Source organism: Mus caroli, unplaced genomic scaffold, assembly GCF_978045245.1.
Source record: "Mus caroli unplaced genomic scaffold, Mus_caroli_1 scaffold_14, whole genome shotgun sequence".
Classification (NCBI taxonomy): Eukaryota; Metazoa; Chordata; class Mammalia; order Rodentia; family Muridae; genus Mus; species Mus caroli.
In genome coordinates this window covers 53794925-53807512 of record NW_028227269.1, presented here as the reverse complement: position 1 = coordinate 53807512, position 12588 = coordinate 53794925, and the positions used below count along the sequence as shown (strand labels likewise).

Sequence of the window (12588 nt, the reverse complement as noted above, 5' to 3'; positions counted from 1 at the left end):
TAATAAAAATAATAATAACAACAATAATAGTAATAGTGATAAATAAGAGATGACTCGGTGGTTAAAGTATGCACTATGCTTGCAGAGGAACTGAGGTCAGTTCCAAGCACCCCGTCAGGCGGTTCACTGTTGCCTTGTAACTCAGACTCCAGCAGGCCTGGCACACTGCTATGCACATACCTCTATACAGACATTCACATGCACATAAACAACAATGATAAAAATAAATACATAAATGTTTAAAAAACAAAATTTTATAAAGAGAATTAGAACTAGGTTAGATGTTGGAAAATGATCTGTTTTTATAATTTGTTAAATTAACTCCAGTCTTTCCTATTGATTTAGTATTGCCTTTATCAAACATTAAGCTTTGTGCGTCAAAGCTATATGTATTTCTGTTGTTTTGTATGTATGTTCAATATTTTAAAGGTACATAATATATTTTCCATGAATAACTATGCTTATTTTACTTATTCTTAGACCCAAACCTTACTTATATGGGTACTTCTTGGATATTTTGTTATTTTATTTTATTGTTATTTAGAAAGAGGATACTCAATGTTAATATTTTTGACAATTTGGTTTTGAGCCTAGCCTATAATTGATAAGTCATCTCTCCAGACCCTGATATTATATTTTTTGGTTTTTTCCATTATTAATATTTATCTTGGACCCAATACCTTAGTGAACTTTTATACTGCTTTTAAGCATCTCATAGTTGTTTCTTTCTCTTAAGATTTGTTTAGGTATAAAACCATTATCTTCAAACAATCTCTTTTTATTTTACACTTTCAGGTGGGTGGTAAGGAATGCAGTGTAAATAGATGGGTATCCTTGCCTTTCCTGATTGTAATGAGAGTAACTCTTCTTTTTCCTCATTCATTGCAAAGGTATTGATCATTTAAAAGAGATGATTTTGCATAGCAAGCATAAGTGGTTATGTATGTTATCAAAATCATTATTTTTGAATATCATAATTGCAACATTTCTCCCCTTTTCTGTTCAGAATTCTTTTTAGCACCTATTCAGGTGCTCCTGAAGTTTCAATTTCTTAACTGATTGGTGTATTTTAGTATAAAAACTGTGTATAGACCTGGAGAGTTGGCTCAGCAGTTTCAAGAACAGTTGTTGCTCTTGTAGAGGACCTGTGTCTGATTCCCAGCATTCACATGCTGGCTTACAACTGTCTATAACTCCTGTCCTGGGGAAGCCAAAGCCCTTTTCTGACCGTTGTGAGCACCAGACACACACTTGGTACACATATACACATGTAGGATGCAGGCGAAATACCCTCACACATAAGATAATTATAAATAAATCTAAAAAATCTCTGCTTAGTTGTTCAGTTTACTAAAATTTCATTTTGTAAATTCAAGCTATCAGTCCATTTATTATCAGGTTCTATAGACTTTTTTGTTGTGTTCACTGTAGGTTTTTAGAATGAAGGTTATAAGTGAGCCTCATAAAAATATCTGTTACTTGAAATTTCAGATTCATTTGATTGTCTTTTTCAGAGTTTTTCAGGTTTTGGGTCAATTTTATTAGCTTGTTTTATAAAAATTTATTTTGTTGCGATTTATTGAGATATTTATTATCAAAAGGATAAGAATAGAGTCTTTGCCTATTTCACATGTATTACACTGACAGGAACTTTCAACATGCCATAATTCTCTATGCTATTCCCTTTCTCAGCTTAGTTTTTTGGAATAAACAAACTTTCCTATTGCAGATCTAGAAATGTATAGAAAACTTATAACTCAATACTAAAAAGATAACACAAAAGGCTAGCAAAGATGGGGCTGGAGAGCTGGCTCAGCAGTTAAAGGAACCTGTTTCTCTTGCAGAAGACCCAAGCTATTCCAGCACCTACATGGAGGCTTATAGCCACTTCTAAGTCCAGTTCCAGGGCATCTAACATCCTCCTGCAGGCACCAAGCCTACATATGTTGCATATGTCTATCTAAGTGTTCCCATACCACTTTTTTTATTATTATTATTATTTTAATTTTTAATATTTTTATTACATATTTTCCTCAATTACATTTCCAATGCTATCCCAAAAGTCCCCCATAGCGCCCCCCACTTCCCTACCCACCCATTCCCATTCTTTTGGCCCTGGCATTCCCCTATATTGGGGCATATAAAGTTTGCAAGTCCAATGGGCCTCTCTTTCCATTGATGGCCGACTAGGTCATCTTTCGATACATATGCAGCTAGAGACAAGAGCTCCCCCATACCACTTCTTAATGGTTTTTTTCTCACTGAATTTCCATGTTACTATTATAAAAAAAGAAACTGAGCAACTAGACTTGGCACATGTATAATGCAAGCACTGGGGAAATTGAGGCAGGAGAATCATAAGTTTAAGGCTTGCCTGTGCTATACAGTAAGTTCTAGGCAAGACTCAGCTACATAGTGAGAACTTGTCTCAAGAACAGACAGAAAAAAAGCAATTACCATATTTCTAGGCATTTGATTGTTGTCATATGCCTTGATTTATTTTGCCACAAGTCTTAAGACTATAAAGTGTGAGTCCTTCAGTGGGGTGTGGTGCGCACATCTTTAATCCCAGCACTTAGGAGGCAGAGGCAGGAAAATTCTTGAGGTTAAGGCCAGTCTTGTCTACAGAGTGAGTTCCAGAACAGCCAGGGCTACACAGAGAAACCCTGTCTCAAAAAAACAAAACAAACAAACAAACAAACAAAAAAAAACCCACAAGTATGAGTCCTCCAGCTCTACTGTTTCTCGGGCTGTTTTGTCTCTTGAGCCTGTTGCATTTTCCTATGAATTTTAGGGTCAGTCTGACAAGCATATGATGGAAAGCTTAGATTCTGATGGTGATTGCATTGTGCATTGTAGGTGTGGGGAGAGAACTGTCATCTTAACAATGTGAAGTCTTTCAGCCTGTGAACTAAAAGGGGTCTTTTGTGTAGGGTTTTAGTTTCCTTCACAAGGTTTTATAGCTTTCAAAGTATATATCTATACTTACTGGATTTATACCTAAGTATTTTATTCTTCCAGTATCAGGGTAGATTTTCTTTGTTTTGACTCTTCCTTGCTAACATGTTTAGGAACACACTGAAGTCCATGTATGAAGTTATGTGGCTTCACCCTTGTGTGCTCAGGTAGTCGATGCAATAGCGCGCGCGCACGTGTGTTCAGCAAACAGTTTTACTCACTGAGTGCTCTCACTGGCTCCATACCTTCTCTGTATAAACTCATGTCATCTGTGAGTAGAAGTAGAAGTGATGTGACAGTCTCCTTTCTGGTAAGATTTCTGTACAGTTAAAATTTTTTCAGATATTCAGTTTAGTTTTAGCAGTTTATATTTTGAACTGTACTTTTAGTCTAATTTACCTATTTGTTGACATGCATTTGTTAATAGTACTTGTATTAGTCAGGGTTTCTAACTTGTATTAGTCAGGGTTTCTATTCTTGCACAAAACATCTTGACCAAGTAGCAAGTTGGGGAGGAAAGGGTTTATTCGGCTTATACTTCCATACTGTTGTTCATCATCAAAGGAAGTCAGGACTGGAACTCAAGCAGGTCAGGAAGCAGGAGCTGATGCAGAGGCCATGCAGGGATGGTGCTTACTGGCTTGCTCAGCTTGCTCTCTTATAGAGCGCAGGACTACCAGCCCAAGGATGGCACCACCCACAATGGGCCCTCTCATCCTTGACCACTAATTGAGAAAATGCCTTATAGCTGGATCTCATGGAGGCATTTCCTCAAGGGAGGCTTTGTTCTCTGTGATAACTTCAGCTTGTGTCAGGTTGACACACAAAACCAGCCAGTATAGTATTCTCACCTTTTTGTGTAACGTATGATTTTAGTAGCAGTATTACTTTTTCTTGTTTTAGTTTTTTATTGTGTAAGGAAGAGGGAGAGATAGAGATGGGGGCATGAAATAGAAGGACAACTTTGTGGAAGTCACCACTTCTCCCCTCCTTTATGTGGTTTCCAGGGATTATATTCAGGAGATGTGACTTGCATGACTGGTACCTTACCCACCAAGCCATCCTGCTTGTTTATATTCTTTTTTTCTTGATCTAGGTAACAGTGATCAAGTTGCTTAGCTAGCTTAAAGAAACAGCCTTTCGCAGATTTTTTTTTTAATTGTTTGAAGTTACTATGGTAGTGATGCCATTGGTAGAATCATTTCAGCTCTCTTGATCACAGTTTACATGGTGCCTTCCCATTTTGTTCTCAGTTTTTTTCTGTGATTTGAATCAAAAGTACATTAGTGGAAGCTGGAGAGATGATTTAGTAGTTAAAAACACTTGTTGCTCTTGCAGAAAGGCCAGGTTTGTTACCATCATTCACACAGCATCTGAAACTCTCGTTCCAGGGATTCAGCACCCTCTTCTGGCATTCTCAGTCACTGTATGCATGTAGTGTACACGCAAACATGCATGCAAAAATAGCCACACAAATAAAAATAGATGTTTAAAGTATGTAAGTGGTAGACCTTGGTCATTTAATCCTTAGCAGCTTTATTTTGAAACAATGTGAGCCTCTTTAATCTTTTATTCAGATTGTTTAAAGTTTTTTTTTTCTTGTCTAGCTAAACCTTATTCACTGGGGTTGGGTATCTTTCCTGGGTTTACATCACTTAAGACTCAAATTTTTCTATTTTTTGTTTCTCCTTCATCCAGAGACCAGTAGCTTAAAGGTTTACTCTCTGACCATTCCAAATGTGTAGAGCCTTCAGGGTACAACACAGATATCCAGATATGCAAGCATTGGTTGGATGTTATTTTTAACTCTTAGATTCTTTGGAGTTGGCCCAGAGTTATGAATATTATGCAGTGCCTGTGAGACTCTCTGGTCATTGTATTCTAGTTCAGTAGTTGTCATCCTTCCTAATGGCTACAACAATCCTTTAAATAATAGTTTCTCATGTTGTGGTGAGCCCCCAATCATAAGATTATTTTGTTACTACTTCATAACTATAGTTTTGCTACAGTTATATGAACCATAATGTAAATACCTGTGTTTTCTGATGATCTTAGGCAACCCTGTAAAAGAGTTGGTCAACCTCAAAAGGTTGTGACTCATAGGTAAGATCCAGTGCTCTAGTTGCTCTTCTGTGGCTTTTATTATTATTGTTATTATTACTATTATTATTATTATTTTATTGGTTATCTTATTTATTTACATTTCAAATATTGTCCCCCTTCCTGGTTTCCCCTCTACAAACCCCCTATTCCATCCTCCCTCCCCTGCTTCTATGATGGTGCTCCCTACCCAACCACCCACTCCAGCCTCATGGCCCTAGCATCTCCCTACATTGGGTCATTGAGCCTCCACAGACCCAAGGGCCTCCCTTCCCATTGTTGCTAACTAAGGCAGTCCTCTGCTACATATGCAGCTGGTGCCATAGGTCCCTCCATGTGTACTCTTTGATTGGTGGTTTAGTCCTTGGGAACTCTGAGGGTGTCTGATTAATTGATATTGTTCTTCCTATGGGGTTGCAAACCCCTTCAGCTCCTTCAGTCCTTCCCCTAATTCTTCCATTGGGGTCCCTCTGCTCAATCAGATGGTCGACTGTGAGCATCCGCATCTGTATTAGTCAGACACTGGAAGAGCCTCTCAGGGGACAGCTATACCAGGCTCCTGTCAGCAAGCGCTTCTTGGCATCAGCAATAGTGTCTGGATTTGGTGTCTGCAGATGGGATGGATTCCTAGGTGGGGCAGTCTCTAGATGGCCTTTCCTTCAGCTTCTGCTCCACTCTTTGTCCATGCATTTCCTTTACACAGGAACAATTCTGGGTTGGGGTGGGGGGTGCAGGATCGGGTGTGGGAGAAGACGGGGGAGGTGCACAGAGGGTCAGGAAATTGAACAGAGTTATATAGAAGTAGGGAATGGAGAACTGGGGATAGCCACCAGAAAGTCCCAGATGCCAGGGAAGCAAGAGGTTCCCAGGACCCAGCAAAGAGGACATTAGCCAAAATACCCAACAGAGGGGAGATAGAATCTGTAGAGACCATATCCAGTGGTCCCTACATTGAGGGATGGGGCCACCCACCTGTTGCAGTAAAACTCCATCCCAAGTATGCCCCAGCAATGAAAACACAACACAGTTAATATGAATACATGCTGTGTGCCTAGATTGGGCAGATCTACCGCTACACTACCATCTTCCACATCTATGAGACCCCTTAGAACGTGTGGTTTCTCCAGGCCATGTGCTTCTGTTCTGCTCTTCTTCTTCTTCTTCTTCTTCTTCTTCTTCTTCTTCTTCTTCTTCTTCTTCTTCTTCTTCTTCTTCTTCTTCTTCTTCTTCTCCTTCTCCTTCTCCTTCTCCTTCTCCTTCTCCTTCTCCTTCTCCTTCTCCTTCTCCTTCTCCTTCTCCTTCTCCTCCTCCTCCTCCTCCTCCTCCTCCTCCTCCTCCTCCTCCTCTTCTCCTCTTCTTCTCCTCCTCCTCCTTCTCCTCTTCCTCCTCCTCTCCCTCTGCATTCTCTCTCCACCTTCCTCCACCTTCCCTTTTATCTGCCCAATCCTCAGGTCTCCTTTATTTTACAAATTAAGGTGGGAAGCAGGTTTACTGGAAATCACCTGAGTGCTGAGTCATTCCTTGTTTGCATCCACTCACAAGAGAACTGAATTAATGTCAAATATAATTAGCCCCAGGGCTATCCACAATACCCACTGATCTCAAAATTTTTGATCCTAGGAAATTCTTAGCAGTCTATTTTTTTCTGGTTCTTGTTAACTTCTGGCTGCTTTGCTGTTCACATGTGTCATAGAGCTGCCAGCTTCTCCTTCGTGCTTTACTCCAAATTCCTGTCCAGAACTAAGCTAAGTTCATTGTCCTTGAAACCTGCTTTTATCCTGGACATCACTTGTGTACCCCTATACCTAAGCTAGGGTTAGGCCTAGCTTTACCTAGAATGATAATCATACTTTGCAGTTGCTGAAGAGTTGGAAATCCCTGGTCTTCCTAACTTACTACTCCTAGCAGAACTTGCACTCCAAGTCCCATTTCAAGCTTTAGGTGTAGATACTCATCTAGAGCTTCTGTGCTAAAGATGGGGAGCTTAGACACAGAAGAAGGTCTAGCCCAGTGCCTCTGTAACATGAAGTTATGCAACAATAGTAACTCCTACCAGTAACCTTTACTCCAGACTGAAAGCTTGGGAGAAAGGAACCTCTCTGCTCAGCCTGAGGAGAATGCTCAAGGCAAAATGTAGGAGCCATAGAACGGAGCTGTGAGCTGTAGTGTAGGGGAAAGCAGCCAACAACAGTGACTGTTTTTACCAAAATTTAGTAGATTCTCGTGAATGAAGATTTTCTGTTTCTATATGCCTTTAGGACATAGCACTTTTAAAGTGCTAGGTTTTTTAAAAATAATTGTTTTCACCAGTTAAATTGGGTTTTACTTTACTTTTTTGAGGCCATCCGATTCATACTCTATAATTCTGGAAATCCTCCTTCTTCAGCAAGTGACAGAAACTTGCTGAAGCTTCGTTGCTGACATGGAAATCTGTAGTCATGACTTAACTTCAAAATACTTTAAAAATCTGGCTACCAGACACCAGCTTGAAATCCTAGTTTATATCTGTTTGTTGTTAGCTATGAACCTTGTTGTTGTTGTTGTTGTTGTTGTTGTTGTTGTTGTTGTTCTTCTTCTTCTTCTTCTTCTTCTTGTTTTTCTAATGCTGTTGTTGCTGCTACTTCAATAATTTGACAACAATAACAACAACAACAAAAACTTTACATCTGGTCCAATTCTGAAATGAGGAAATATGTATGAATCCTTCCTTTTTGTTTTTTTGGTCCTAAAGTTTGCCTATATTCACCAAAGACAAATGGACTAGTCAGCTTGGGTTGCCAGACTTCTTGTAAGTTTGCTATTATAAACACTTTTTAATTTAGAAAGAACTAAAAGTTGATTGTCCAAGAATTTGGGAACTAACCCATGCAGTTCTGTGTGTTTCTTCTGTTGTTGGATGCAGTTTGGGGAAATACACTCTTTACTGATGGTTACTTAGTTCTAAAACAGTTGCTTTAGCCCTGAGATTCAGCCACACTGCACAGTGGTAACTCCTTAGTGATTTGTCCTTCTCGTTTATCTATCCCGCCCATACTCAGACCTTTACCTAATTCAGTATTGCTTTAGGTGCTCTTTAATTCTCCCATCAGCAGTAGCCATGCAATTTTGTCATTTTTATGACTTTTTTATTTCTATTGCAATTATGTGTCTCCTTTTGTAGATTGTAGCATCTGAGGCTTTTTCATATTCTTACTCCTATAGACTCTGTACATAAAATTTAATGAGCAAACAAAAATGAATGGTATAATTTTTTTGTTTTGTAGCCGAGAGACACACAAGATTGCAGTATTTTACGTTGCAGAAGGACAAGAAGATAAATACTCCATTCTCACCAATACAGGAGGAAGCCAAGCATATGAAGATTTTGTAGCTGGCCTTGGTTGGGAGGTATTGTTATACCAGTCATTGTTTTATATTTAGCCCTCAATCACAATATCAATCTGTAAATATCAGAAACCAATCAATCCCTCATATAAAATATTGGAATACTTATATAAAACAATGTATATCTGCCCGTATAATTTAAAGTAATTTAAAGTTACTTATCCTAGTAGTCTAAATACTCTATATTGCACTGCTGAGCTATACTGTTTAAGAACCAGTCACAAGAAGGACTGGGAAGATGGATCTGCTAGTTCATTGCTTACCTTGTGAGCCTGAAGACCTGAGTTTGGATCCCTAACATCCGTGTAAGAGCCAGGCACAGTGGCAGAAACTCCCCAGCACTGGGGGAGTAGAGACAAACAAATTCTGAGTGCTTACTGACTATCTGCTTGCCAACTCCACAAACTCTAGATTCAACAAGTGATTTTGATTTTGATGAGTATATATTTAATGTAGCATAGTTGAAATAATATCCTTGGTAGCCATTTAAAGTTACAATGATTTTTTTTCTTATAGTTGACAGTTATTGCACAGAATTTGTACTGAGGGTATCTGGTAAAGTTGTTGAAGACCATTGCACTAGACTATAAACTTACAGAGGGCTGGCACTTCTTACCTACTTACGTGTTTAATGCCCGCGTTTTCCAGTGTCTAACATAAGCTTTTCCCACCTGGTATGTATTCCGTGGGTTACTAGCTAGGTTACCTTGTGTGAACTGTGCAAACTTTCTTGGCCTCTATGTTTATTTATCACAGATACTATACTTCGTTATGCAGCAAAGATGACAAAACTTTCAGTTACAAGCATGTATTTAAAAATGCCTTGAAAATATTTTTAAAACAAAACATGGATTTTTCTGTATAGAAGAACCATAGAGACAGTTTACTAAAAGTAAGGGCTACATGAAAAGAAGAGCAAGTTGGAAGGACCCATATATACCTTCTAATTTCAAATTTTACTACTAAACAATACTAATCGACCTACATAGATCAGTGGAATACAATAGAGTACAGAAATAAGCCCACAAGTCTATAGTTAACTGAATTTTGGCCTATACCATACACTACAGAAGGGAGAATCTTTTCAACAAATATTGCTGACATAACCAAATAGCCATATGCCTGCCAGAGAAGAAGGAAGATGAAGGAGGTGGAAGGAGGAAGAGGAAGAAGAGGAGGAGAAGGAAGAAAGAAGAAGAGGAAGAGTAGGAGGAGGAGCAAGAAGAGGAGAAATAGGAGGAGTGAGAGGAAGAGGAAGGAGAGGAGAGTAGCAGTCAGGGCCTGGAGAGATGATTCAGAGGTTGAGAGTTCCCAGCACCCATGCTGAGAGTCTCACAACTGCCTGTAACTCAAGTTCCAGAGTATCCAACAATCCTCTTCTACTTTGATATACACATACCATCCCCCACCCCCAGAGAGACACACACACACACTCACTCTCTCTCTCTCTCTCTCTCCCCCCTCTCCTTCCCTCCCTCCCTCCCTTCCTCCCTCTCCCTCTCCCTCCCTCTCTCCCCACCTCTGACAACACAGGCATACACACATAATCAAAAGTAATTTTTAAATGAAATCAGACTATATTGTATAAAAAACTTAACTCCAAATGACTCAAAACCTTAAAATTATAAAACACTTAGATAATATAGGTGCAGATATTAATGACCTTGGATTTGGCAAAGATTTTTTATAGATTTGGCACAAAAAGCATGAGCAAGAAGGAAAATAGTACTCATCAAAATTAACCCTGTTGTGCTTTAATGTTCTTTTTCTTTTCTTTTTTCTTTTCTTTTTCCTTTTCTTTCCTTTTCTTTTCTTTTCTTTCTTTTCTTTTCTTTTCTTTTTTTGAGACAGGGTTTCTCTGTGTAGCCCTGGCTGTCCTGGAACTCACTTTGTAGACCAACCAGGCTAGCCTCGAACTCAGAAATCTACCTGCCTCTGCCTCTGCCTCCCGAGTGCTGGGATTAAAGGCTTACACCACCACGCCCAGCCTGTTATACTTTAAAGAACACCATCAGCAAAGTAAAAAGCTCCACAGATCGGGGAGAATACTTGCAAATCATATATTTGAGAAGAAATTTGTACTTAGAATATTTGAAGAACTTATACAAAGTAAAAAGTAGAATACGATTCATTTTTTTAAAGCCTACTTTAAAGCATGTGTAGACATACATGGAATTTCACAAAATTTCTCTAGATGAACAGTCTACATACTGAGAGAGAGAGAGTGAGTGAGTGAGTGTGTGTTTCTCTAGGCAGTCAGTGGCTATTGATAAAAGAAAAAAAAGAAACGGTTTTGGTTTTGGTTTTGGTTTTTTTCAAGAACATAACCACAATCTTAAGTGGTCCCATTCCTAAACACATGCAAACAAGGACAACACCAATTGGACTCAGTATAACAAAAATAAACACAGAAGAAGCAGGGATGGATTTGAGAGGACATTATTGAGGGGATATGAAGAATTGGAGGGGGAGGGAGGTAAAAATCATACGGATACCACTGTATGAAATAATGGAAATGTACTCATGCGTGAAATCCTTCAAATAAAAAAAATGGCCGCAGGACCATAATATATTAGCCTAAAGATAGGCAAATGCCTAGTGGACACATGAAAAGACTCTTGACATCATTAGCATCAGGGAACTAAAGAAAACCGCAGTGAGTATCTCTTCACACCCAGCAAGGTTTTTTTTAAAAAAAAAAAAAGTCAGATGGTGAATTTGGCTAGGATTTAGAGGAATCTGAATGCTCATATTCTCCTAGAGGAGACAAAGTTTGGACAGTTAAACATCGAGAGAGATATTATATATCCAAGTTTGGATTACTACTGCTATGATGAAACACGGTGACCAACGCAACTTGGGAAAGAAAGAGTTTATTTGGTTTACACTGCCATGTCACTGTTCATCAATGAAGAAAATCAGGACAGAAACTCAAACAGGGCATGAACATGGAGGCACGAGCTGATGCAGAGGCCATGGCCGGGGATAGGGGATATGTTCCTTACTGGTTTGCTCTGCCTGCTTTCTTATAGAACCAAGGACTATCAGTCCAAGGATGGCACCACCCAAAATGGGCTGAGCTCTCCCCCATTAATCACTAATTAAGAAAATACCCTGCAGCCAGATCTTATGGTGGCATTTTCTCAATTAAAGTTTCTTCCTTTCAGATTACTTTAGCTGGTGTTGGGTTGACATAAAACTAGACACCATGTAACAAAATAGTTCTGCTGTACGATTGCCAAGGAGAAATAAAAACTTAAGTTCTTATAAAATCTTACACAGCTGTGTTCATTGCTGCATAATAACAAAAGGCAAAACAACCCATATGTATGTCCATATGTGAACGAATGGATAAATAAGTGTAATATGGCCATACAAGCAAATATTAGCCATAAAAAATACTGTAGTGCTTAATTTTGTTTGTCAACCTGAGGGAATTAGAATCACCATGGGGAAAAAAAATCCCCGGCCATTTGGAACCTTTTCAATTAGATTAATTGAGGTGGAAAACTCCACCCTAAATTTGGGTGGTGTCATTCTAAGGGTTGGGGATCTCAGACTGAGTAAGAAGAGAAAACAACTGAGTGCAGCATTCATTGCTGTCTGCAGAAGATTGCAGTCTTCCTGACTGCAGATGCAGATGTGCCTCAACCGAGGAAGCCAGTAACCTAAAACTATATAGGTAAACAACAGTTCTTATAAACCCAAAGAACCAGGAGACGAGCCCCTAAAAAACTGCATCTCTCTGTCAGAGGTCAAATAGGAAACCTAGCCTTTCATCAGCACTCCCAAGGCAGCAGTGCGAAGCTCTCCACACTGAGGTAATATCAGACAGTGTGAGAGAAGGCCAAGAAAGCCAATGCTTTTCAGCTCTTACTAGAACAACACCTTAGCTTCTGTGCATCGGATAGGTCCAGGGAATCTTCTCGTCCCACAACCCTGAGACTAATGTATATTGTGTATTGTATCATGGCCTAAAATGTTTCCAGATCTTCATACAGATCAATTGATATTTTTTTTTAAATGTACTTAAGTGCAGTTAAATTTTGTGATTTTTTTTTTCCCCACATTTTTTATTCTAGGCTGTAATGGGTACTTGACTAGGAAGCTGCAGAGCCGTGAAGTGGACCTGGCCTAGCTGCCTTG

At 39.1% G+C, this 12588-nt stretch overlaps 1 protein-coding gene across 5 annotated transcripts in view; it reads left to right on the top strand.

Annotated features, from left to right (window-relative positions):
• The window catches only part of Ralgapa1 (Ral GTPase activating protein catalytic subunit alpha 1), a 209045-nt gene that overhangs the window by 146641 nt on the left and 49816 nt on the right, over positions 1-12588 (top strand). For all 5 annotated transcript variants that reach the window (XM_085830378.1, XM_021179389.3, XM_029484805.2 and 2 more), the window contains one exon: positions 8322-8445. In XM_085830378.1, coding sequence (XP_085686504.1) covers positions 8322-8445 — 124 coding nt within the window. The remainder of the gene's footprint in view (positions 1-8321; positions 8446-12588) is intronic.